The following is a 27,228-nucleotide window of genomic DNA, read 5'->3' as shown; positions in this document are numbered from 1 at the left end:
TTAATAGTTTTACAAAATGATTTTATTATAGGGAAATATTAAAACTAAGTATCAAAATATTCATCCGCATCGCTGTCAGCTGGGAACGTGCCCAAAAGGCTGGCTGCATTGCCACGCTGGATGGCAATGCATATCCTTTGACCGAAGTATAGGCCAGCCCTTTGGTCACGAGTGGACTCCACTAATCGCTTACTAATTTCTCGAAAGAAATTACTTTAATTGTTATTTCTAGACACTCTTTGACCCCAAAGTCAAACCATTGCAACGTTTTTGTGGGGCTTAGCGCATAAGATGATTACCTTGTGAAATAAGATGATGATGATGATGATGATGTCCTCCTAGCCGATTATCGGCTACGGCGGCTGTTCTCATGTAAAGAGATTAGCCAAGTGCGCAGGACATATTAAAGTGCACGAGCATTTGCGCAGACACAGGTACACTCACTATTCCTTCACTCTCATAACCCGATGGGACGGCAATCCGACACGACCGGAGAGAGATCAGGCGCAGGACCGACATTTACGTGCTCTCCGATGCACGGGTGTATCAATCACCAGCTTCCAGGCTCCGGGCTGCTTTTTGAAAGTCTTCTAAAACCCACAAAGCGATTTCGGCCCGACTCGGGAATCGAACCCGAGACCTCGTGCTCAGCAGCCGCACTTGCGACAGCTAGACCAACGAGGCAGTTTATATAAATAAGATAAATAAATAAAAAAATCTAAGTAACTCTGTTCGTCTGCCTATATTCAGTACGGATTGAAATGGATTTGGGACACAGTTAGTCTAGAATTTGGGTAAGGAAAAAATTAGAGCATGACTTTCCGGAAGCGGGAAAGAAGGTTAGTTAGGAACGGCAAGGAATAGGTTTTGCAATAAAATATATTCAACTTTAAACTATATAATTAATAATACAGCTTTTGTCTAATCTGGATACATACATAAATAGATACATACAAATATGGGTAGTTATCATCGCCATTTACTTACATTACTGGTCATAGCAAAAATCCAACAAGTTTTTTTTTTTAGTTGTCTGTGTTTTTTTATCCATGATAAAAGTACCGAATCCGTACATTAAATTGAAGTAGTAATCTTTTATTACTTAAGAGATCTTTTAACACCTCATCAGGCTCATTCACAGTATGACTACAGCCTAACAGCTACATACTAACAGTACTTACATCTAGTAGTTCTCCGCAGACGAGTGAATCATATGACGAGTTAATAACTTGGCAAATTCTATTCCCATTCATAACCTTTTCATTAACCAAACAGTCTACAACTCAGACCTATTGGATCATCAGTTGCGTTCTTATAACTTTTTTTATCTAAACTTACCGTTAATATTTCAAGTGTTAAATATATTTTTCTATTATTAAAAATGTATTGAATGACCATTTACATTAATTTGTAAAGTTGCAAAAAATATCAGAAAATCTTTGAAAAAAATTGTCACTCGACATAACGCCGGGGTTTTTACCAAATACCCTTAGCTCCAAACATTAGTGAGAAATGCGACTCCAAGCAGTAATTTTCTTAGTGTTTCTATGTAAAAGTGAAGGGTTGCTAAAACATCATAAAATTGGAAAAAGCAAGAGTATAACAACCAATGAGATAAAATACAGTGAATTGGATGAACATACATTAGTGACAGATAGTAATATATTTCCATATGTGGTCGCCGTTTTGAAAATGTCAAGATATTTGAGTGCTGGTGCTTTGATAGACGAGAATTGGGTGCTTACTGCCGCTGATGCATTGTTCTTGTAAGTTCTTTTATATATCAAAATATAAGTTTACGCTTCTATAAAAACATAGTGTTGAGGATAAAAATTTGCTGAACTAGACAAGCTTAAAGATCTAAAATTCTAATTTTGTAATTTTGTTTAAATATTTTGCATAATATCATTGCAAGTGTTTTAGTTAATTTAAATAATTTAATTGAGATTGTAATTGAAGGAACGCAACTAACTTTAAGAAAATCAAGAATTAAATTCTTGAATTTCTTAAATGTCTAATGTCTTGAACTGTAATAAGCCTTGCGCAGCATTTTACATCTCAATAATTAAAATTGCTTCATAGTCTTAGCCGCTTACACTAATATTAAAATTTGGGCATAGAAAACTAGTAAGTTTATTTGTGACTAGGATTATATTATGCAAATAAAATTGGATAAACCAAGCACTCTTTCTGATCCACCTATCCAATTATATCAGAAACAACGAAAGATATGCTTTGTCAAAGATTTTCTGAATAACAAGCATTTTATTATCGTTATATAGAGCATATTTATATGTAGGTTTTGAGCTCAATATTTGTACATCTATTCGGTAGAATATATAAGAATTCTTATCATAATACAATATATTATAGAAAATACAATACATAAATAATTAATATTATAATACTTATAAACGAATACATATGAAAATAAAAGCCAATTATAGTTCGGCCATTCAGAGAATGCGTTCCTGACACGTCGCGATTGAACTGACGACGTAACTTTGCAATGGCGTTGCAGTTACGATAAAAATATTTTTGCTGGTTGTTTACCGTTTTAACAATTGAGGAGCATTAAAACAACATTATTATATCAATAATCAATGAATGTTATTACGTCGTCAGTTCAATCGCGACGTGTCAGGAACGCATTCTCTGAATGGCCGAACTTTAGTAATCACACTACACTATTATAACCATATTCTGTCATTTTTTTTCCTTTTCGTTAAAAGAATTCGATATTCATCAGTCCTGGCTTCATTTGTTTTTTGTCCTTTTGGTCTACGCACTTTAATCTATAATATAAAAATGAATCGCAAAATGTGTTGGTAAGCGCATAACTCAACAACGCCTGGACCAATTTGGCTAATTCTTTTTTGTTGTGTTTGTTATTGTCAGGAGAAGGTTCTTATGAAAAAAAAAATAGGGTAAAGTAGAGAAGTCAGATGACGGGAGCGAAGCCGCGGGCAAAAGCTAGTACTGTATAAAAACTGCCTTCACCTTTTCAGATTACGAGAAGCATCAAGAACATTACGAGTGAGACTTGGCAGCATCAACTATCGGAAGGGAGGCTTAGTATTGCCAGTGAAATACTTCGAAATTCATCCGCATTTTGATGATAACAGTCCTATATATGACCTGGCCCTTATCAGGTTGCCTGAAACTGTTAGATATACTCCCAGTCTTAGAGCTATAAGGCTGCAGAAGTCTATGAGGGAAGCTGATGCTACTCATTTTATTGTTACATCTTGGCCTTATCCTATGGTAAGGATTTTTTACGCTCTATATCTTTTCTAGTTTTTAAATATTTAACAAGCTATTTTTGTCACTAATATATTGTTAGCCTGTCTATTTTTGTTACTATAACTTTTTATACCGTCGGTGCGGATTCCATGGTAACAACCCTTCCTATATTTTACGACGATTTTACGGTATTTGCATTATTATTGGTATGATATTGGTACAATAGAATAATGTAAAGCCCGCAAGTATCTAGGTTGCATTAAAGTATTTTTTTTTTGTTGGTTGGTGGTAAATGGTTATATAATATTATTTATTGCCCCTTCACCGTCGATTATAGTATTTTGAGAACTTAACATGATTTTAAAATCATTCGATCTGCAGTATACATTTAAGATGAAAAGTTATCTCGGATAGTTAACTAAAGGATCGTTTCCAATTACAACAAGACGGTATTTCCGCTTAATGGAAGGGAGAAGGATGTATTTAAAGTTAGTCCCCCGGGATTAAGAGAGCCACTTTTAACTAGAAAAGTAATGAAGTTAAAAATCGCTTAAAATTAACGCTTTCTTTAAAAAAAATGTAAAGATTATTTCAAGATTGAAGTAATATTTATTTTTTACTATGTGGTGGTTAAAAATATATATGCTAAAGTTTGTGAGAATGTATGGATGTATGTTTGTTATTCTTTCACGCAAAAACGGCTGGACCGATTTGTTTGAAAGGTATTAAAGATTAACAAACACAGAGGCTACTTTTTATTAACACACCATGCGGGCGAACCCGCGAGCGGAAGCTAGTAAATTAATAATTATCACTGTCTGCATATTATTTTAGTTTAAAAAATCAGTCTTAGTTTATGCTTTGTACGATAGTCGGATAATTTTCAACTTATTTTACAAATATGTCCATCCTTGAATAGATTGTCAAAATGCCTACTTATCAATTGTTTTTTGTTATAGTCCAGAAAGTCCCAAATCTCATCTGACGACTCAGAGCACCTACAATCAATGGAAGTTATAAAACGTCGGCGAATCCTGTCGGTGACGCATCTTCATCCATCAGACCTTGAGGATTGTATTGAAGAACTGGCTTCCTTGGGCATCAATGATACCGATGCCATGATGTGTTTAGATACTGGAGTTATGATGGATCCTTGCAGCGTAAGTATTATAGACTGGACCCCATTATGATTGTGTTTGCAAAAATGAATTGAAGAAAGAAGCAGGGTGAAATTGTCCATCATATTATTTTATTGTTTTTTTTTTCGTATATGGGTAATGGAGATCTTAAAGTTAGCTGAATGTACCACATCCTACCATACCTATGACATGCAAAAACAAATGATGTATTTTTTTCTGTTTATTTAATGTTTTTTCTCCCTATGTTGTATTTTTTTTTTTTTTTTATTTATTTATTTATTCCTTTAATTCAGGCAACTAGGGCCCATAGAAAATATAATACACAAATAACAATTAACATTAAAATATTTATAAACTAATACATACAAAAATAAAAACAATCGTCAAGTCTATTTGTTGACACGAATAGGCGGTGTCGTGTTGCACTGCGTGGTGTCGCGTAGCCTCCCGCGGAATCGCCGGAAAACGACACCTTTCGGCCAAAACTGTTCTTGGAACATGTCGAGATGCTGAGTCGGCACACGTACCACAAACGATTTGAAATTTGTATTGTGTCTCGGCTCCAACTTCTCGACTCTTACCCTCTTATTATAAAACGCGGTATCAAATAAGTATCGGCTTTTGTACTACCTTTAATCCACCTTTAAGTACGACCTTGAAAAAACGTTATTACAAAACGCAGTTTATCGCAAGTCCTATTACTATCTGTAGTACAAAAGATAAACCATCGAGCCCCCTAGTTTAACTGCAGTACTTAGTCGACAAATGTCAAATTCCGACATTATTTACTTTTGAGGTTATTTGTTTTGTGATGAAAAAAAACGAAAGTGGATATAAATATGTGTGATTTGGAATACTTGGATGTGTTAGAATACTATTGAGAGTGTCCGGGGACCCAACAGAGTGCGTCATCGAGAAAATCTCTTCAAATTACCTGACGACAATTTTCGATATAAATATCGATTTAAGTTTTTCGAAATAATAGTCAATTGAATGCATGATGATAATCCATGATGATCCAGGATGATCCTATGCTGCTCAACTGGGCTCGCCATAAAGTAAGTAACCTTTACAGTGCAAGTAGGTTGCCAAAAAATCCTAATTAATTGTATGCGAGTCGAAGTTTTTATTATGGATGTTTCTTTGTGTTCCACGCATAAACTACCGCACGGATTTTGATGAAACTTCGAAAATATATCAGATTATCATACAGTCTACTGTTTATTTACAGATTCAAGACTATTTTGGCGTTTTTCACGCCGTATCTCTGCCAATAATATGCAATGTTTGTAAAAGGCTGGAAGCTTGCTAAAATGTACAAAAATGCCAAGGTGAGAAAGGGAACAAGATTGTGTGATGAAGAACAGTGTCCAACATGTATCAGTGCGTTTGACTGTATAAATAGACATCGGAATAAAATATAATTTTTTACTTTTTTGTTGTTTCATTTTCTTTTGGTAATTTAATGCACACGATATTCTGTGTGTAAGTTATTGTGCACTTCATTTTGAAGAGGCTCTAATTAGATGCACAACGTCTTATTTAATCATTTAAATCGGGATGAAAATAATCCAAGTTATTTCTAACCTAAAAACAAAACATAACTCGGATACGCGCGCTGACGTTCCGTTAGACGCGCAAACTCAATAGTTGCTTAAAAGAGAATAATTGGATCATATATATCGTTAAAAGATACTAGAAATATAAAATTACCTTTAAATAATAAAAAGTAATATTTTCAACTGCAGAGATATTTTTTTACTGTCATAGTTATTTATTTTTCATCAAAATAGATTTAACAAAATAATGTAAAAAGGAACGGCGCATAGAATTCGGAACGATTGAACGAATGATTTAAATATTTGTTGATTATAATCTGTGGATATTATTTGAACCACAGACAAATCGAAGTACTAAACCGTCTTCTCTTAGTCTACGTTTTGTAATAAGGATGTAAAGACTATCGTAAGTACCGTAACAAACCAAGACGTCTTCAGTCTGGTTTAAACCACTACTTGCGGCAGTTTTTATAATAAGAGGGTTAAGGTCCAGTTCGTCTTGACTCGTATAAACTCCACGATCTCCTCGACCTTCGTGGAGTGATGTAAACGCGAAACATACAGCTGCGTCGTCGGTATTGCGGGGCGCAGCAGCATGTTCGGACCAGTCAACGCAGTTCCGCATTGATTTCGGCTAGATGGCTTCTTCTTCCTTCTCTCCACCTTGACGAAACCATCTGCATCAGCTTTCCCTTTACATGGTACAGATTGTACCGTACCTCGGGTTCCTTCGGGCTGTTTTTGTATCGCCACAGTAGCTTTGGGTGGCCGTTGGACGGGATCTCGCTTTACGGCATCCGAGTAAACACGTCCAAGCCTAGACGTGCTTACATTTGTCGGTGTCCCGAGGGCAGGGGACGCGGGGAGGGCGGGGCACGGTGACGCATCACTAGTAGTGGCGACGGCAGGCGACGCGTGCAATTTTGCTGACTCGGCGCGCTGCGGCGATGCGTTGACCTGTCCGTGGCATGTGTTGTCGCTGTTGGCATGCGCGTGTGACCTACATACAGAGTTTCGCAATTCAGCTACCTCGCTACGTAGATCACAGATGGTGGATTGTGATGCCTCCAGTTTCAATTGCAGCTCGACCAGGCTGGACCTCATACTCGTGATGTCCTTTAACAGCCTGGTGACGTCGACGTGATCGAAAGTGACCGGGGGCAGCTTCCGCAACTCCTTTGCCACGAACGTTGGCACGTCGTCCGGGTCGGTCTCCTTTAACAGCCTTATAGTGTCTTGGAGACTCCTCTCTCCCTTTTCATCTCGCCTGCGGGTCGGCATTCGGTCTGCCATTTGCAGCGACTCGTACAACAGCTTCTTTGCGCTGCGTATCTCCTCCTCGGTGAAGTTCGAGGTGCAAATCTGGGTCACACTGACCTCATCCATGACGTCCAGCTGGTACTGCAGGAACGCCAGGACCTCGTTCGCCACGAGTTCTTCCGAACGCATGGTATCGACTTAGCGGCGGCTGACGCCGCGCTCGGCACGAAATTAAAATAATTTCTGCGAACAGTGCAAACGCGTCCGATTTCAACGAATGAACGCGATATTTTTATCTTTCCTTTCGTTCGAATGTATTTCCTATCGTCTAGTTTATAAGGGCTAATGAATAGGGTCGATTTCTGAATCGAAAAACCGGTATCCTAATTTTGGCTAGTCAAAGGCATTAAATATATTATTATGCTCTTTTGTTTCTTTACATTTAGAAAAGAGTTTTTTGAATAAGGGTAGGTTTGTTGCATATCCCTGCATTTAAATCAGCTTTAGTTAACATTATGTCGTATATAAAATTATCCATCTTTCCAGAGAGACGTAGGCGCACCAGTAGTTCTAAACGACGTGCTATGGGGTATAGTATCATCTTGGAGACCAAATAACTGTGAGAGTGATCTAGCTGGACCTAGCTTCGTAACCCTAGTGTCAGCACCTAACATCAGCTCTTGGATTCATGCTACAGTCACTGGACATAAGTGGTGAAGAAGAAGGAAGGACAACAGATAAGGAACAAGATGTGGAGAATTATGAAGAAGAATACAAATGATTATTAGGATTTTAATGACGTAACGTAATTTGATTGTAACGGATTGTGAACATTAGCATATTTTATGTAATTAAAAATACGTTTAACTAAATAGACAAGTCTGAATGTTTGTCATTAGGTATGTTTGTTATTCAATCGAATCTGATTGAACAAACAAAATTATGTCTTTTTTAGCTTTAGTTATTGCTTGCTATCCTTAGACTTTATAATAAAATACAATAATATTTAAATATATTTCATCCTCCTCCGAGCCTTTTCCCAATCATGTTGGGGTCGGCTTCCAGTCTAACCGGATTCAGCTGAGTACCAGTGCTTTACAAGAAGCGACTGCCTATCTGACCTCCTCAACCCAGTTACCCGGGCAACCCGATACCCCTTGGTTAGACTGGTGTCAGACTTATTGGCTTCTGACTACCCGTAACGACTGCCAAGGATGTTCAATGACAGCCGGGACCTACAGTTTAACGTGCCATCCGAAACACAGTCCATGGTGTCTAAGATATACTTAGAAAGTACATACAAACTTAGAAAAGTTGCATTGGTACTTGCCTGACCTGGGATCGAACCCGCGCCCTCATACTTGAGAGGTTGGTCCTTTACCCACTAGGCCACCACGACTTTTTTTTTTAAATATATTATTTAAATATATTTGTTTTGTTTATTTACAATACTGGTCCTTTCAATGGCCTCCATGGGGGAGGCCTATGTTCAGCGGTGGATATACTACGGCTGAGATGATGTGTGATATAATTTATGACTATGTATGAGTACTTCAACATCAAAGTACGAGCACAGATTACTATAATGGTTTCTTTGTTTGTATATAGGTAGGTATCCTAAAGGCTTCAAAACTACAAAATCTATTTGAAAAATTCTTTCACTGTTCGAAAGCTACACACTTCCCGAGTAACAGGGAAGAAGTTCATCCGGTATGTGAGTCAGAGAACAGTCGGAAACTGCTAGTCAAAAATGAAGTATTTTACTCTGTTGCGTTATTATAGTATCCATTGATGATTGATTTCGTCAACATTTAAAAACAATATCGAAATTGGGGCAATGAAAGTTCAATACGAACAATATGGATGAATGAATTAATATTTACTTTTAATAAACTCGGAACAAAACAATTATGTATGACCTTTGACGCTTTTCAGTTTAAATGACCCATGTTGGTATAAAAATAGGTATGTATGGGGGAACGTATAAGTATTACCATAAGTGTTTCTCTATGAATTCAGAAATAAATGTAATACCCATTTTCACCAACAATCTCTTAACGTTTCCCTTACTAAGTGTCACTTAGAATAAGGGCTCCCCCAATAATAAAAGTAGTTTAAGGTACTTAAACTTTGGTGAAAACGAAATTGGTATTAAATATTCCCTAAATGCTCCTAGGGGATCCCTAAATTTAGGTATTTGTTGGGGAAAATGGGCATGAGTCTATTACTTTATAGGATTGAGTTTAATTGTCACAGACTACATACTCTGGTCATTAATACGAAAAAAAACTTTTTTAGTCACTTGTACAACAAAACAAAAACTTTAATCATTTAATATAGGTATACTAGCTTCCACCCACGGTTTCACCCGCGTCCCAATTTGACTGTTTCTCGTAGCCGGATAGTGACAAAAACAGTGTAATAGTGCATCCGGCCGTGCTCTCGCTGTGGCGGCATATTGGGCTGACAAAGTGTAGTCTCACTATAAGACATGTCATCGACACGAAAGAAGAAGAAGAAGAAGAAGTGACAAAAACTATCCTATGTTCTTTTCCCGGGTCTAAGCTCCCCTCTCATTTCCAGCTTAAACGGTTCAACTATTCTTGAGTTATAAAATGTGTAACTAACACGACTTTCTTTTATATATGTATATAGATCTTAATCCTAAAAACAGGCGTATTTAGAAATGACAAATAACATTGAAAATGTGACAAACTCCAACATTACTTTTTCTACGCGATACGCCTTTACAGCAGTGTCCTTTAATTTTATAAAATAATCTCACCTTGGTATCTGAACTGCTAAATAAAATTGTGAAAAGTTCAATTTCAGTAGAGCATTTTAGTAAAAGGTTCGTCTGATCAAATAGTTGTGGTTGAAATTAAATAAATTCGTTTGCTCCTTTTTGGTACGCTGAGTGAATCCTAAAATAAATTGCCTAATTCTTTTTGCGCTTTTAGTGTTGAAGTGTAAAACTGCTTTTTTTATTTTGAAATTGATTTGGGTGTTTAATTTGGGCCAGCTATTTTCACACCGATAAGTCTTTTATGGTGTAATTGGTAAGATTTATTTTATTATAGATAGAACGATTGAAGTTATTTACTGTACTTTGGATGTTTATAGCCACTTTTGGAGTTGACTGTACTAAAGGTAGATAGAATCTGCCTTCCTCGCCTTTCGATTTGTATTTTTGTTAAAAAAACAATTATTTTGTTTCTGTCTTCAGTTGAATTGTTTTGGGATTAAGTATTGTTATAGAAAACAATATTTTGGTGTACAGAGCTAAAAAAAAGTTTTATTTTTAAAAAGAGAATTGGGAAAATAACATGAATACCTTTTCTTGCTGAGCGATAGCTTTTCTTTGTTAATCATTTCCAGAATTATGTATTTATAAATAATCTAATGTTAGTAAATAGTGTTCTGGATCGCTTTATCACATGGCAGTAGGAAGAATATCGTATTTGTAGTCACATTTTTATCCAATTGCGGAAAGGAGCTTATTCAGGACGCTGGTGAAACCCCGGCCATTCAAATTAAAAAAAAAAACAAACAGTTCTAATATTCATGAGTTGTTTGTTTAGTAATCGCACAGTGGTGTAAATGAATAGTGGTAAGTGTGAGCTGCGGCGCGCACGGATACGTCGGATAACGGATACTGCACCGGACATCGTGTAATTGCATGAGTGGTGTAAAGTGTAAGCTTATTGTAGTTTTTAGGGTTCCGTACCTCGAAAGGAAAAAACGGAACCCTTATAGGATCACTTTGTTGTCCGTCTGTCTGTCTGTCTGTCTGTCTGTCTGTCTGTCTGTCTGTCAAGACCCTTTATCTTAAGAACGCGTGGACGTATCAAGCTGAAATTCACATGAAATACTCGGGTCTATTGCCCCTTTAGGCTGTGAAAATATCAAGCTTTTAAGCCAAGCCAATCAAAAGATACAACCGATTATGTCGATATTTTCAACGAATTCTCGACACTCGCAAAGGAATCAAAACCTACAGGGTACTTCCCGTAAACTCAGAATCTTGAAATTTGGCATGAAGCATTGTTATATAATGCAAATATAGGAAAAATTGCGAAAATCTCATTTTTTTTGTTATATAATATAAAAAAAATATTTTAATAAAATGAAACTTACTACCTTATTTCTCACGAACGAATAAAGGTACCAAATTGAAATTTATACCAAATACGTAGGTCTATTGTCCCTTTAAGCAATGAAAAAATCAAACTTCTAAGTTAACGCGATCAAAAGATACAGCAGTTTTACCGACACCTTAGACGAATTTCCGTCACACGCTAGGGAATCAAAACCTACAAGGTACTTCCAGTGAACTCAGAATCTTAAAATTCGGCACGAAGCAACGTTATATAGTACAGATAAAGGAAAAATTGCGAAAATGATAAATTTGAAGTTACATAAAATATTAAAATATTATTTTTGCTTAGGTACATGACATAAAATATTTTTTTAATAGGTAATTATAAACTTACTACCTACCCTTTTTCACATGAACGCGTAAAGATATTAAAGTTTTGAATAAAAAGTGAAATTCATATCAAACACTTCTTAAATATAATGGCCTCTTACATACCACCTTAGTATGAAAACCATACCCACGGCGGATACGAACGAAATATAGCACAGTATAATGATAAAGGCTCTGATTTACTATGGCATTAGTCGCATCAATGTGAACCATGGGAATCTAGAGAAAAACAGGTGTAAACATCAAATATTTTCCTCATTTCAATGGGGAATTTAAACGACCAAGTTTGACGGACTTGAGAAATCATTTCTTTGTAGTGAAAGAGTATACTCGCCGTTTATTTCCATTGTCATTAGGTCAGGATCTGATGATGGAAATCCTGAGAAATCGAGGGCAACTATCAGAAATTGTAGGCATGCATAGGATTAAAACTTGATTCTCAGATGTATGTCTGGTGATACTATCAAACAGTGAAGGTTTAGAGCTTATCTGATGATGGAGACGTGAGAAAGTCGAGAGAACTCGGTATGTTTTAGTTACGTCGTGTTTGGGCTTATATTATTCGTATTGACGAGAACTTTTCACAAAAGTTAAAAATAAAAACTTTTTACAAAAAAAAAACAACTTCTAAAAAAACAAGAAAACTGTTTATATGCATCGGTCTAGATCTCGGTGGTTAAATAAATATAGATGCATCCTCTAGACACCGACTTCTAGACCGATGCACCTAACATCTTTTTAATTTCTTTCTTGCTTTTGTTTTCTTGTTGCTTTTTTATATGTTTGAAGTTGGATTTGTTTGTAAAATGCTACAAAATAAAATAATGCCGACTTTATAAAACAAAGAAAGGGACAGAATTACACTTTTGTCAAGGCTCTAGAAACGTAAAGCCAGCAGCCCCGAATCCTACTCTCTAGAAGTCGTTGTTACAATTCGACAGCTACAAGTCGTCAGGCGGTTTCGAAAAAAACCTGAAACTGGGGCTCTTTAGGTGATTAATCCCTCAAAAATAAAAGATCCCATTCCTGCAATGGCTGCTTTAACCCAAGTTAGTAGTGAATTCTCATCACCTAAAATAAAATAAGCTCCAACACAAGGTTACGTTATAAATTGTAAAGGAGTTCCCATAACTATATCTGATCTTAGCTGTCGATCCCACAATGGCAGTCAAACCTATCTTTGTGGAAAGTCTTCGCCAATACGAATAAAATAAGCCCAAACACGTGGTAGTTGCAACATACCGTTCGGGAATTCCCTTGACTCTCTGTAGTCTCCATAATCAAATCAGCTCCAAACCTTCACTGTTTACCAGTACCCTCAAAAATACACTCACATGTCTGGTTATGACTCGATGCGTGCCTACAATATTCAAGAGTTGCCCTCGATTTCTCAGGGTTTCCAGATCCTCATCAGATCCTGGTCATCCGGATTGGCACCTTCCTTCTTTATGAAATGTCTTTAATAATAAAAACTAGCATTGCAACCTGTACAATCCTCTGAAACTGCTTGTCTTTTATATTTTTCAAACGATCCTGGACATTCGTCTCCATGGAATTTTAATAAAATATTTATATTCAAAGAAACGTCATACCATTCTCCACGATTTAAAACTACTTTGATTCATGTCCGCCACTTTTTACAAAGCGGGTCAGATATGCCTCATGACCTTTAAGACATAATTAGTTATTTTCAATCAGATTTCTGAATGATGACTATAAAATGTTGTATATAAATAACTTCAATAAAATAACTTTTACAAGGTACTGGCCTACTATTTTAGTTATATTATAAAATAAAAAATATTAACTATTTTGACTCTCACGAAATTACCATAACTATGATTGTTCTAAACTGAACGGTTGGCGCGAAACTCACTTTTTATCTATACAGCATTTGTACGGAACCCTCGGTGCGCGAGTCCGACTCGCACTTGGCCGGTTTATTTATATTTTTTTCGCCTTCATCACTCAAAGAGTAGTTTGCTAGATTCACGACACCATTTCTCATTTGTTAACCCAGCCTTTTTCCATGCTATGTTGGGGTCGTGTTCGATTCAAATGCATGCAGATGAGTAAGCTCACTAGAGTTTTATATAGAGTGCATGATATCTTATCTGGCTGAAAATATTTACTTATGAATCCGCTAAAAATAAGTATTTAAGAAAGTGTACTGTCGTGAACACCGTTTAAGATAAGTTGAAGAACGAGTCCTCCGCAACCATTTTCCCGCAGTTACAAGAGTCCCGATGTAACATTCATCATCCCCAAACCAGATAAAAAGTTACCTTTTTCCTTTCATTTGAATCGGTTTCACTAGTTTTAGAGCGAAAGCAAGACAGACAAAAAGAATAAGTTACGTTTTCAATTAATAGGATGGAAATAAAGGATAGTAACACAAAAATCGCTTTCTCTCATGCCTCACACCATACACGCGTCCGAGGAATTATTATAGCTGTTGCTCCTCTCAAGCACGTTAATAAGATATAATCTTACTACTGTGTTCTTGTGTAATTGCTTATCAGGCTGCTTTGTTCTAGAGGACACGCGGCCGTGGCTTTGTGGGGCAGGGTACAGGAGGAAATAGGTAGGGATGACGGTTTTTTGTTTGGGTTATGGGTTGTGTGAGTTACGGTGGTTGGGAAAGGTTTTTGATTCGGTTTTGGTGAATTTTTGACGGTGATTAATGTGACGATGATATTTATGATAATTGTTAAAGCAGCTAACCTCCTATTCCAGGATGGATAATGATTCTTTTATACTACTCTCTAATTCTTTTACTTTCTAATTTATATGAGCTATCAGCCAATGACATTTATGACCCAGTTTAAGCCACAAAAGACAATACGTGCAAGTGGCCATCGCGTCATGATGAGTTCCGCCGTGTTTCGGAAGGCATGTTAACTTGGCGGGTCATGGCTTCCATTTAAACACCTTTGATAGTCATTGCGTGGTAGCTAAAGTCAGAAAATCTGAAAACCAGTCTTAACAAGGCGTACCGGGTTGTCAAGGTAAAGGGGCTGAGGAAGTCAGGTAAGAAGTTGCTAAATGTTAAAGAATGGTACGCATTGACCGAAAATAGTTGGGAAAATTCTAAACAGAGGATGAACTATTTTACTATAAAATACAAAAGAAAAGTTTCCTTCACAATCTTTCAAGGAACCATTTGATAGCTTCTCTGTCAGTGGCTACCAATATATTTTTATTGGAATTGTCAGGGTGACTCGGCGACCGCACTTCTACTATAAACAATTTCAACTAGCACTTATGTACTTGCATTTTATTGGCTACCCCTATATTCTGTTTGTCGAGTACCGCTGTGGAAATGGGGTCGTTTTTCATTTTCTTTAGCTAGAATGAATTTTTAAATGGGAAAATTCTGTTTGTATCGCTTTTGAGAATAAATTGCAAGTTTGCAGAGAAGGTTGCAAGATTTTCAGTTTCCTAATGAGGGTTTTCGATACTTTTTCTGCCGCCAGGCGGCGCTTCGTATGCGTCAGGTCCAAACAGCTGTCAAATAGTATAGAATTGTAGGGTCCGAACTTATTGTTTATTGAAATTCTGTTATATTGGAAGTGTTATTGATTTTATTATGGACTACGGTCAGAGTAAGGTTTCCGAACTAAAAATTGAGCTAAGAGAGAGGGTGCAAAAGTCACTGGTACTAAGGAAAAGCTTGTTGAAAAATTTGTTAACACAATATGATTTAGTTTTTTTTATTTACTCAACCTCAATAGTAAAACAATAATGCAGTGCTTTAATTATAACATAAAAAAAAAAAACACTAAAATCGTTCACTATTCATAGTAAAGATAAGCACTTTGACAGTTACCTGGACCTGACGACTCGGTGCTGCCACCTCGTGGACGCCATTTTAGAAAACCCTCATTACGGTGATTTTTGGGTACTCAAATTATCGAATCAATTGAAACTGAAGTTAATCAATCATATGAATAGTATTCTATCAAAACTAGCTGTTTCAAGTAGTTCTACCTGCGGCTAAAGTAAACTATTTCCCGTCCAAGGATAAAATTAAGCTTATATCATTTTTCAGGCACTAAACTATGTATGTATATGTGCATGAACATTTCATTTAAATCGATTCAGTAGTTTTGGCTTCAAAGCGCGATTGATTCACAAACTAATAGACAGAGTTACTTTGCATTTGTAAAATTCAAAACGATGAGAACGTATGAAGACTTAACGTTACAATAAAAGATACTAACGAATTGAGAATCTCCCCCTCTTATGGAAATTGGTTTACAAATCAAGTAATTGCAATCGGTTATTTTAATAAAGACAGAGACGCATATATTCATATCACCAATAATCCTGAATGCAAGGCAAATCTCTTGTATTCACAAAATTTATCAGCCGATGTCAATGACCTCGTTCATTGCGTCTGCCATCACAATCAGAATGAATGATGAACTACCATATTTGATTTCGCGAGCCAGTGGGCTGGGAAAAAAGTGACGAATCTCTATCGTGTGTTTATAAGGTTTTATTGTATGTGTTTTGTGATTTATTTATGTGTAATAATAACTAGGTGTTTGGTGGGGTTTCACCTGCTTCGAGAGGGCAACTTCGTGCACCAGGTTGAAAATTAACTACATAGTTTGTTTAGGTAAAGTAAGGCTTCTGCGATCCTTGTCTAACCTACACGAAGTTTTTGTAGGTAATGGAATCAAGCAGTTCAGCTCAAGGCTATTTACTGCTTAACCGGACAATTCCCTGTGGATGAATAGAATTTAAGGACACAAGCGAGGGGCAACATAGTCCCTAAAAGTAGAACGTTCGAGAAGATAAACAAAATCTGCTACAAGTCCGCAGTAACAAATGAACAAATTCACAATCGCATTCACATATAATGTGTATAAGTGAGAACTTTGGAAATCTTTTTTAAACTGCAAGTCAGATAGATAAGTCAAGTAACGATTTGAATGAAATAAAGATTAGTTTGATGGATTTTCTTAGGCTGTCTATGTATTATTGTTAGTATGTTTATCTAGTCTAGCCTAGATGAACATTTGATAAATGTATCAGAGTACAGTTTATGGCTATGTACATTACAATATTAGTTATTTTCATGATAATAATAGGAAATTAATTACATTTTTGTCTGGTCTAGGAATCTTTTTTGATTCTATCAAAATAATAATTTACACCACATAGTGTCACAAAAAATGTATGTAATGTAATGTAAATTAGCTTACTAAAACAAAGAGAAACATCGAAATAGATCGAAGGAGGTCCAGGTTTTTCAGATTTTTATTACAATAATATTAGACTGCGCAAGTCATTAGTTAAATAATATTAACAAATAGAAAAATGACAAAAAACAATATTTAAACGTACATAAAGGTTATTTTCCGGCAATACATATCTCCTAGATCCTGAGGATACCAGTAGATCCTGCAGCTGTGCAGGTACAAGATATACGCGCGCCTCCGTCCCACCGGTAGATCCTTGTAAACGGACAAGAGATATGAATCCGTGAGCACGAAACTTTAGAGGTGGTATGCGTCTATGTGTATGTTTAGTTTTACTCAAATCAAATACACAAAGTTATTACTTTTTCACTCGAAGTTATCAGGAAAAGCAAATTCAAGGAATGTTATCATATTAGAAACTGCCTTAAAACCTCATCAACCCAGTTACCCAGGCAAACCGATACCCTTTTATATTACTGTAAAAAAGATGGTTCCCCATCCACCGACTAGCTCTTCCTCGCATACCTACAGAAAGTAGAATATTTTGTCACTGAAAAAATGTGTCCCGAAATTTTATTATTTCCTGACAATCTGTTAGTTTATTATTTTGTATGTCTCTTCCAGACCTCGGGACTATAGAGTCCCGGATTTTTGGGAGGCGAACGTGGGGCCGAAGCCAACACGCTGAAGCCCTTTTGAGACAACTTTAATGAAATTGGATGGGCCTCGCTGGAGAAATTGCTGGCGTTACTGCAAACTCCGTTGAAGTCCCCGTTGAAACCCCGTGACCCTCAATGTAGGTGAAAAAGGCAAACTTACCTGGGAAACAGGGAAGTGGACAGGAAGGCAGTCTGCCGACGACGGGACACTCGAGATGCCGGCCGGCCAGCGGGACACTTTCTCTGCACTTGCTTCGTATTGTCTTTTCACGAGTCCGGGTGATCGAGACACTAACAGACAGCACTTCTAGCGAGGCTTTTATGGGTTTTTCTTATTTTTATCGCGCGACGAGCCGCGGGCGATACCAATTTTTTGACTTTCCCAAAGAGAAGTTAAAACAAAAGCGAAACCCGTCATGGCAGGAAAAATTAAAAATAAAGAAATGAGGAAACGACCAAGAAGTCTGAACATTTCCCCCCACTTGAAAGCCACATGGGTTTCACGGATAAGCCGAACGCAACGAAAGCTATGCTCGAAAAATATAGGTTAAACTAAAACTTAACTTCTAAGTATGAGCAATACGATATAAAGTACTGAAATCAATATTGCTCAAGTTCTATCTAGTAATGATTAATTAATTGGTAAAAGGCAGAGCTTGACGATAGGTCGTCGAAGCGTCTTGCCGTTTGCAGCTCGGAGAGTAACAACTCCAACAATATTATCGGCACCTGAGTGCACTTGTTCTATATGAGCCAATCTCCAGAGCAAAGGCGGAAGATTGAGTTCGTTAACGAAATCGTTAACTCTTAAATTAGGCGCGGTTTGAAACCATTTGTTCTTTTGTTGAAGTGTGTGAAGATAATCACGTTGCCAAGCTCGCCAAAAGACGATTTTATGACAGGCTAAGCCATCGTATATAGCAGATTTATTTTTGCCAAGTGCATTTACGATCGTTTTGAGACATTTATTCGCGCCTACGAAATTCGTATGACAATCGGTTAGAATAGAATAACACGTATCGCGACGAGAAACAAATCCGATTATCCAGAAGTTATGTTGAATCAACGATCGCAATGTTTTAGGACCGCAGTGAAAATATGTTAAACGAAAATGTTCAACTATCATACGCGATAGTGGACTTAGTTTAGATAAAAGAAGAGGGTGTAACTTAGATGTGAGTAAGTTAGCCTTATCAATGCGTCCCCCCACTCGCAACAAATCTTCCTCATCTATGAACGGTGAAACGCTTTGAAAAGATTTGTAATCTTGTTGCTTATCACGTACTGGATTACATTTTGTTGTCATATATTGACTTTGAGTGTCCAAAGTTCTCCATGACTTATTATATTCAGTGCAAGTAAGAGGAAAAGTGTCCCAATGTTGTTTGGGACGTTTAAAATTCGATATAATACGAAACCACCAGGCTAAAGTTCCTTGATGTTTCATAAAATTGAAATGTCTAGAAATTAAAGTTGTATTTACATCTTGAACTTGACGAGAATGTAAATTTTCTATGATAACAAGTTCACGATTAGCTGCATACATTTTTAGTAAATGAAGAGCAGTACCAATCCAACAGAGCATAGTACTGCTATCGGAATAAGCACGAATAGAAAGATTAGGAATTTTATCCTTTACCAGATTGTACATGTGAGATAGCACACGCGCTAGAAGCAAAAAAGCGCTTAGCTCGAGCCTATTCACTGTTGACGGCTTTAAAGGAGCCACTCTAGACTTTCCTATCAATAGATGCGTTACAGTAGAATTTGTACATGTAACAGCGCATAAATACCCGCAGCATCTATATCCTTTTAATGAACCGTCGCAAAATCCTACTAAATAGATATCGATAAGATCTGGAGGTATCACTAGCCGCGGTAAGATAATAATTTTCAAACTAAATAAATTCGCGGCAGGCAAATGCCATTGTTTGACTAAATGTTCAGGAATACAAATTGCTAAATAAAGCGAACTAGTTACTTCATATGCAACTGCTGTGTTGCACTCATATTCTACGAGAGCGTCGGTAAGATTGTCTCGCCATAGAATATGTTGACAGCACCTCTCTTGAGGCCTGAACAGAATCTGTCTGTAAATGTTACAAACAGGAGAAACTTCAGCAGTAAGACCAATTTTATAAAAGCCAAACTTTGTAACTAAATCGACTATATCGATTTCAAGTTTAGGTCCTGTATGAACAATATTGTTCAACGTGTAATTATTCGTAGTCCGACTACTGACGTCGAAGACTACACGCAGTCGTGTCGTAGTACTTTCTGGACGCACGACGCAGTGATGCGGAATAAGATACTGAGCAGTAGACAAAGAATCAATAGGCTGCATATGTCCCAAGTCTTTGTACTGCTCCATGGAATCCTGATATTCCGTTTTAAACTCAGTTCGAGTACATAAACGTTTCTCTAGGTTAAGAAATCGCTTTAAAGCGTGGCGAGAAGAATCGCCAAGGGAAGGGGCATTATCCTTTAACATCAAAGGAACTAAATACCTATCCTCCGGAGTACGATATGTACCGGATTTCTGTTCACAAACTTCGTGAACTTCGTTTTTAGGGCCGGAAATTTTACATTTCGACGGCTCCTCAGACTCCCAGAACCGTTGAACGGTATCGTCGAGCGCACTGGATGACGCGACGAGTGACGTAACGGATTGATCTGGTGTACGAGTTGACGTGTCATGAAGAAACTGACCTGTTATCACCCAGCCGAATACACTCGATAACGCACAAGGTAACCCGGGACCGGGAGTGTAACGAGAGCCAGTATATATCTGGTCAAAACACTCAACTCCTAATAAAAGATCGATCGGACCCGATTTATAGAAATCGCAGTCGGCGAGATCTAAGTGTGCGAAATGATCCTTGACGTACATCGGCAGCGATGACGAAGGCATCATTCCCGCAATCTTTGGTAAAACTACCAAAGAGATGTCAAACTGTGGTGACTCACTCAACCGAGGTATTATCGAACCAACAGTGTGACCCTTGATATTAACAAAATTTTGACCAAGCCCAGACACGATTAAGTTGCATTTTCTAATCCGCAAGCCTAATCTGCGTGCGCACTCATTTGTGATCAACGAATCCATCGACCCGCTGTCGATGAGCGCACGAGCATACTGCATAGAACCATCGGAGTGAAGCAAGCGCACTACAGCAGTACCTAAGATCTTTGTACTCTTGAACGGTTCAGCTGTCGTAGATGAGCAGGTAAGCGTGGTGCTTGAACCCGCTCTCACAGTCACCTTTGAATCACCCGCCTGTGTTTCTTTACTTTGACGTTCGATATGCAGCAGTGTATTATGTCTCTCGTTACAAATGTAGCAAGACAACTTTGATTTGCAGTTAACATTATCGTGACCAGGACGCAAACAGTTAGTACACAGACGCAAATCTTTAACTAAGGTTCTGCGTTGATCAACCGACATTGAATGCATCATTCCGCAACGGTACACAGAATGACTTTCATTGCAACAAACGCATATTATCTGGTCTGACTTGGTATTATTTGAGGTAGGTTGCTTAATATTTAAGGAAATTAATGACGTTCGATTCGGACGATCATGATTTTCGACCTTATTAATCCGAACGTTAGATTTATTAAAATTAGAAGAGCAAGCTAACGCGGGTGGCTGACTTACTTCCAGAACTTTTATATAATTCTGTAAATAAGCCAGAAAGCTGTTGAACGTGGGAATTTCGTCTTTATTCTCTAACTCAAACCTTCGCCTAGTGTCAAAGTCAAGAGGTCGAGACGCAATGTAAAATAAAATAAATTCACTTAAATCATTAATATTTAGAGCACGAAGTGCATTGACACTTTCATACAGTGTATTGGTTAACTCGGATAGATTCGATAACGATGGTTTTTGAATTGGGGATAATTTAAATAATTTCTCTAAATAAGTTGTCGCGAGAATGCGCTTGCTGTCGAACCTATCGATTAGCGCGTTATATACGACAGCGTAATTCGCTGATGTAATCGGAACGCCTTTCGTGAGCGACAACGCACTGCCGGACAAGCATGGAATTAGATAATGAAATTTTTCTATATCGGATAACGAGGCGTTATTATGCACTAATGGCTCGTAACTATCTTTAAACGTCTGCCAGTTTTCAATCTGGCCATCGAATTTTGGAATTTTCAACTTAGGTAGCTTTACAGCGGCAATCGATGATTGTGTACCAGATCCCGCTGCCAGTGGCGCACACGAACTAGAGTCAAGCGAATCGGCAAACTCAACGGCCGCGTAATATAACTCGTCAAACGACAACAAAACGAGATCCTCAATTACGAACTTCGGATTAATTTTTAATTGTATTTTATTAATTTGTTTACAGACTTCAACATAAGTATCGCGAATTTTTTCTATTGACTTATATCTGGCCTTGAAGGTAGATAATTTTGCTTTACTTTCTTGGCAACTTTTAACTAAGTCGTAAATAATTTGCATGTTTTTGAACGCATACTCGCGTTCTTTAATCAACGATTTCAATTCTACTTCCATCTTGCTCAGAGACTACTGAATGAAGAAAGAAAAAGTTAACTGATTGGTTTATAGTTAAAATAAAATCCTTCGAGCACAACTGTCACTACGAACTACTTATAAGAGATCAACGGCGAATGCAGCAACAATACTCTTAGGTATAAGAAGTTTTGCGAGTGGAACAGATCGAAAACTCGATAGGAAATATTATTTTGAGAAAATATTACTAAGAAATATTAGTATTTACGAGATTTTGTGAGGAAATTAGGTTCCTCACAGGAGGCACCAAAAGAAGAATGGATGGGCCTCGCTGGAGAAATTGCTGGCGTTACTGCAAACTCCGTTGAAGTCCCCGTTGAAACCCCGTGACCCTCAATGTAGGTGAAAAAGGCAAACTTACCTGGGAAACAGGGAAGTGGACAGGAAGGCAGTCTGCCGACGACGGGACACTCGAGATGGCGGCCGGCCAGCGGGACACTTTCTCTGCACTTGCTTCGTATTGTCTTTTCACGAGTCCGGGTGATCGAGGCACTAACAGACAGCACTTCTAGCGAGGCTTTTATGGGTTTTTCTTATTTTTATCGCGCGACGAGCCGCGGGCGATACCAATTTTTTGACTTTCTCAAAGAGAAGTTAAAACAAAAGCGAAACCCGTCATGGCAGGAAAAATTAAAAATAAAGAAATGAGGAAACGACCAAGAAGTCTGAACAGAAATGGTGACACAAAACCGACGATTATCCCTGTATACACTATAGAAATGTACCCAAGGACAATCCCCGGTTCTGTGCTAAACTATTGCTAACTATGGATGAAAACTACTTAGGCTATTGTGATGGGATGCTAATGGACTAGGAATGGGGAAACTACGGGAACTATGGCACCTGCCGATGACAATGTATTAAATACATGTTAAAATGGCAGGTGGAGACTCGCCAACTCACTTACTGGGCCCCCGGGAATCAGTCACTGAAAAGCAACAAGAGGGCAACAGGGACATGAGCGGCTGAGAAGGGTGAGGATACCTCGGCGGACTTTAAACGCAGATCACGCGCTCCCTGTGGGTCCAGCATCACCGGCCCACTCGCCACTTACCACGAGGCACCTACCCTCCGAGCAGGACTAACCTTGCTCTAGCGACTCCACTCTGACCGGCCGATGAAGGCAAGCCAAGAGGCGGGAGACCTATCCCCCGTCATGCTTCACTCCGGCAAGCCGGAGGTGGGGGACAGTATACTCTCCCTGGAGCACTCGGATATATAGCCCCGCGGGGTCGCTACTCCCCGTCATCCGCCTCAGATGCCCTGCGGGGCTTTGCAGTTTATTATTATTATTATTTTTTAATTGAATAAATATATACTAAATGTTACTCATACTAGTCATAAACATAATTGCGTAGACAGATTCTAATTATTTTGACTACCTCCGTGATAAAAATAAATTCTAAGAATTTACCCAAAGCCTCCTCTTTTTTTATAACTCTACAGCACCGGTAGCTCAAAGGTATGTGTGGCATCATAAACATGGACGGCGGTATTGCGTTGGCCGCTTCTATTATTTAATTACGCTGCAATTTCTCTAAATTATTAAACGCTTTGCCTCGGAATGAACATATGAGGGAAATTCACTGTCTTGCGCTTAGTTTGAGGTCACGTCTGAAGAATTAGTTTATTTAGGTCTTAGGAGAATGCCTTGTTTACTAGTTTCATGACATTTTTGATAAAAGAAATCTTATTTCTTATTTGGGGAAAATGTTTACCCCCGCGAACGTAAGTTCAGGCCCGTGATGAAGTAAGTGTAATAATGGAGACTTTGGGCCAATCAAAGTTTAATGTACCTACTTATCGTTCAATAATCTATCGACAATAATTCAACTACTTCAGAATGCCGGCTGCATTTATCAATTACAAAAGAAATCAAACCATTATTTTCATTATTGTTCTATTAAAACGATTTTATCATTACCCTAGAAATATCAATGTTAAACTCAAGAAAAAGATTTTTATCCAAATTACCAATCAAATACTTTGTTCCTCAACTCAAAATGATAAGAAATGGCAAAATAATATTATATAAAAAAGAAAATCCTTGATCTACTGCGGGGAATTGACACCATCAACTGTAAATCGTCTCCGTCCTAATGGCCGAATCGTTTACGTAACGCGAAGGGACATCACTAGTTATTGATATTTTATTATGTCGTTTGTAAGGTTCCGTTTCGTATTTTGATGTAACAAAGAGTTTTTGTTGCTGAGATTTTTTTGGAAATACTTTCATTTTGTGTCTTTTGAGAAATGGTCATTTAGGTTTTAAGTACAATGAATTTCTTCAACGGACAGAGAATTAGCATCGCGTTACAACTTACAATGCCAGCCTTCTGGGCACGGGCTGCGGGATTGTTCGAAAGAGTTACCGCGGCCCTGGTACATACGCGGCCTACGACGGAACACGACGGTTTTTAGTCGGTAAGAGTCTGACACTCCTTCACCACTGCTAACCCACAGCGGGAGGGGTTTTGAGGGAGGGACATTTGATGATTTTTGAAGTCGTTAAAAAAAAAGCCTTCTGGGCACATTTCCGGAGTACATAAATCTGCAGAAATGCTTGTGTACTATAATATGTCCTGCGCAGTTTCCTTATATGAGAACAGTCGCCGTGGCCGAAATATGGGCTAGGAGAACATCATCATCATCATAAAAGGAGCATGGACATTCGGATCCCACGACCCGAGGGACCACAGTGTTAATATTCATAAAAAATATTTTAAAAATAAGATTACGAAGTCCATAATAACAATAAACCCATACAATGTAACACCAAGAAACAAAAAAACAACTATTCACTTACCCCAGCCCAGAACTTGATGGGTGACCAAATCTAAACACCTAAAGTCCTTTGTGCCAGAAGAGCTTGTTAAACCTATCGAATCAGCTTGTGATGCAAATTATCTCGAAACTTTGAAATCTGGTTTAAATTCTAAAGCGGGTGTTACTGGTATGAGTTCAAATTGGGTCAACTGTTTAACAAATTCATGTTTACGGCCAGTTTCTTCATCAAAAGTTAAAGTTAAAGTAATGTCTAAAGTAAAAGTAACGGTCAAATTCGTTTTTTCAAGGCTAAAGTGACAGCAAAACTAATAGAGAAATTGAATTTGACCGTTACTTTTACTTTAGACATTACTTTGACTTTTACTTTGGCTTTAACTTTTGATGAAGAAACTGGCTGTTAGTGTCATTAAGAATATCCTTCCAAATTAAGTCGGCCGATAGTTGGTTTGGGGTATAGGCATCGTTCAGACCAAACGTATTGTCGGCCGCTGACTGTGAGCGCGCGTTACGCAGTTTATTGCTTTTCCATATATGTATATTGAAATTGTCGTTCACACCGAACCGACTATACGCTGTTACGTCGTCTGTTGTAGCTGACTCTCAGTGGCCGATTATTTTACTACGCGACTATGCACGGCGGACGCGGATTGGCTACGCGGACGCAGTTGCCGAATAGCGCCGCTCCGCCGCGTACGCACCGCCGCGCCTCGGTACAGCACGTCGATAATTAGTGTCCCTTTTATATAAACTTAAACGTATTAAAGATAGTAACTCATCGAATGTTTTACTGTCATACGAAAATATTTCTTGAACTTATTTGGATAAAGTCTATATTCGAAATATAAAGTATGAAATTGACCAAGAAAACATCTCTTCAAAGGACCATGGGCAAAAATGTATGAAGCCTGGGCTCACCCACCAACAGAGATGAGACCACTTTGAATATACTTGTAAAGCACTAAATATAAAGATTTAAACTCATTTTTGCGAAGAATCCATGGGGTTATTTTGCTATAAATATTTTTCTCCGACCATAAATAAACTAATATTCTGCAAAAAGTAGTGCTGTTATGGCAGTGTAGGTTTTGTTATTGGACACCTTTAACTAGTTTTAATTCCAGGTTTAATGTATACATAAAAAATAGAACAGTAAAATGTCCTGCCGGTGGATTAAATTGTGAGTGCCTGCCTAACCATATTATGGAAATGATATGAGCACAACTTCCTACTGAGCGTCTACCTGTTAGACACGAGCAGTAATACTGAGCGATGGCATCTCGACCCATTTCGTTTCTGTTAACCAGAATGTATACCTACGTAATATGTAAACCTATTTAGGTCCATATCTTTTTTTTGCCATGGAATTGAAGGTAGTGCCCAAAGTAACAATTTTAGTACAAACAAAAACCTTCACAACGGCATATGCTATAACTCTGTTGGACAATGAGCCCAATTTGACTCATGGTCCTTTAAGGGATGTACCCACAATCTCTTCTTTTTATTATTTTCGTCTTCCTCTAGAGCTTCGCAAATGGCAACTATCTGAATGCGCATCATTTAATTGAAATATCAGTAAAACGTCTGATTTGAAAAAAATAAATTACGCTAGTTTTATCGTTTATAAAATACTACGAGCAACTTCAAATACTGAGCCCTTTTATGTGTAGAATAGTCAGCCGCTCAGCGTACGCATCTAGTGTGAACCTACAAGAGCCTATTCTTTTGTTCACACATGTAGCGCATCGTACGCTATAGCCTATTGTCGGCTTGGTGAGTACGCGTACTGCAGATTGAGTCGACGTTCACACTGGGGCAGACAGTGAGTATACTCACAGTCAGCGGCGGACAATACGTTTGGTGTGAACAATCCCGTAGGATGAGTGGTAACATGCACATTACAAAGATAAGATCAGGTATTTAGCCGGTAGGGCACGCCACCATCGTGGCGGTAAGTCCCCTCTTTGAGGAGTGGCTCGGGAGGAGTCACGGCGCCCTCACGTACCGCATGACGCAGGTCCTCACCGGACACGGTTGTTTCGGGAGGTACCTGCACCGCATCGGTCGTGAGGAGGCGCCCGGGTGTCACCATTGTGCGGACAGCCCCGAGGACACGGTGGACCACACAGTCCAGGTGTGCCCCGCATGGGAAGGGCACCGCCGGGTCCTCGTCGAGGCTTTGGGCGGCGGCGACCTCTCGCGTCCGGCCCTGGTTCAGGCCATGGTCCGGGGCGAGAGGGAATGGGATGCCGTCGCCTCCTTCTGCGAAGCGGTCATGCTCGAGAAGGAGGAGGCGGAACGCCAGAGAGTTCGCACCTCTCATCCCGGCCGCCGCGCTGGAC

At 38.3% G+C, this 27,228-nt stretch overlaps 2 protein-coding genes across 2 annotated transcripts; one reads left to right on the top strand and one right to left on the bottom strand.

Annotated features, from left to right (window-relative positions):
- Window positions 1-1,692: 1,692 nt before the first annotated feature.
- LOC124641420 (trypsin 5G1-like) lies at window positions 1,693-4,433 on the top strand. Its single transcript, XM_047179490.1, has 3 exons — window positions 1,693-1,766; window positions 3,009-3,264; window positions 4,203-4,433. Exons 1-3 carry the CDS (start codon window positions 1,693-1,695, stop codon window positions 4,431-4,433), a joined length of 561 nt encoding a protein of 186 aa, XP_047035446.1.
- A 219-nt stretch (window positions 4,434-4,652) lies between these two features.
- Window positions 4,653-7,478, bottom strand: LOC124641643. The gene is made up of 2 exons (XM_047179808.1): window positions 6,427-7,478; window positions 4,653-4,962 (listed from the first exon to the last, which is right to left on the bottom strand). Exons 1-2 carry the CDS (start codon window positions 7,388-7,390, stop codon window positions 4,772-4,774), a joined length of 1,155 nt encoding a protein of 384 aa, XP_047035764.1. The 5' UTR covers window positions 7,391-7,478; the 3' UTR covers window positions 4,653-4,771.
- Between the last annotated feature and the right edge of the window lie 19,750 nt (window positions 7,479-27,228).

The sequence above is a fragment of the Helicoverpa zea genome, chromosome 22, assembly GCF_022581195.2.
Source record: "Helicoverpa zea isolate HzStark_Cry1AcR chromosome 22, ilHelZeax1.1, whole genome shotgun sequence".
Taxonomy (NCBI): Eukaryota; Metazoa; Arthropoda; class Insecta; order Lepidoptera; family Noctuidae; genus Helicoverpa; species Helicoverpa zea.
Note: the sequence above shows the minus strand (reverse complement) of the source record. Positions and strands in the feature narration are given on the sequence as shown.

Excerpts from the sequence above, each read along its gene's own strand:
- LOC124641420 (XM_047179490.1), top strand. The coding sequence starts at position 1,693 with ATGTCAAGATATTTGAGTGCTGGTGCTTTGATAGACGAGAATTGGGTG. Across the intron at positions 1,767-3,008 it reads GCCGCTGATGCATTGTTCTT|ATTACGAGAAGCATCAAGAA; the intron begins GTAAGTTCTTTT and ends TCACCTTTTCAG. Across the intron at positions 3,265-4,202 it reads CATCTTGGCCTTATCCTATG|TCCAGAAAGTCCCAAATCTC; the intron begins GTAAGGATTTTT and ends TTTTTGTTATAG.
- LOC124641643 (XM_047179808.1), bottom strand. The coding sequence starts at position 7,390 with ATGCGTTCGGAAGAACTCGTGGCGAACGAGGTCCTGGCGTTCCTGCAG. Across the intron at positions 4,963-6,426 it reads AGTCAAGACGAACTGGACCT|TAAGAGTCGAGAAGTTGGAG; the intron begins TAACCCTCTTAT and ends ATAATAAGAGGG.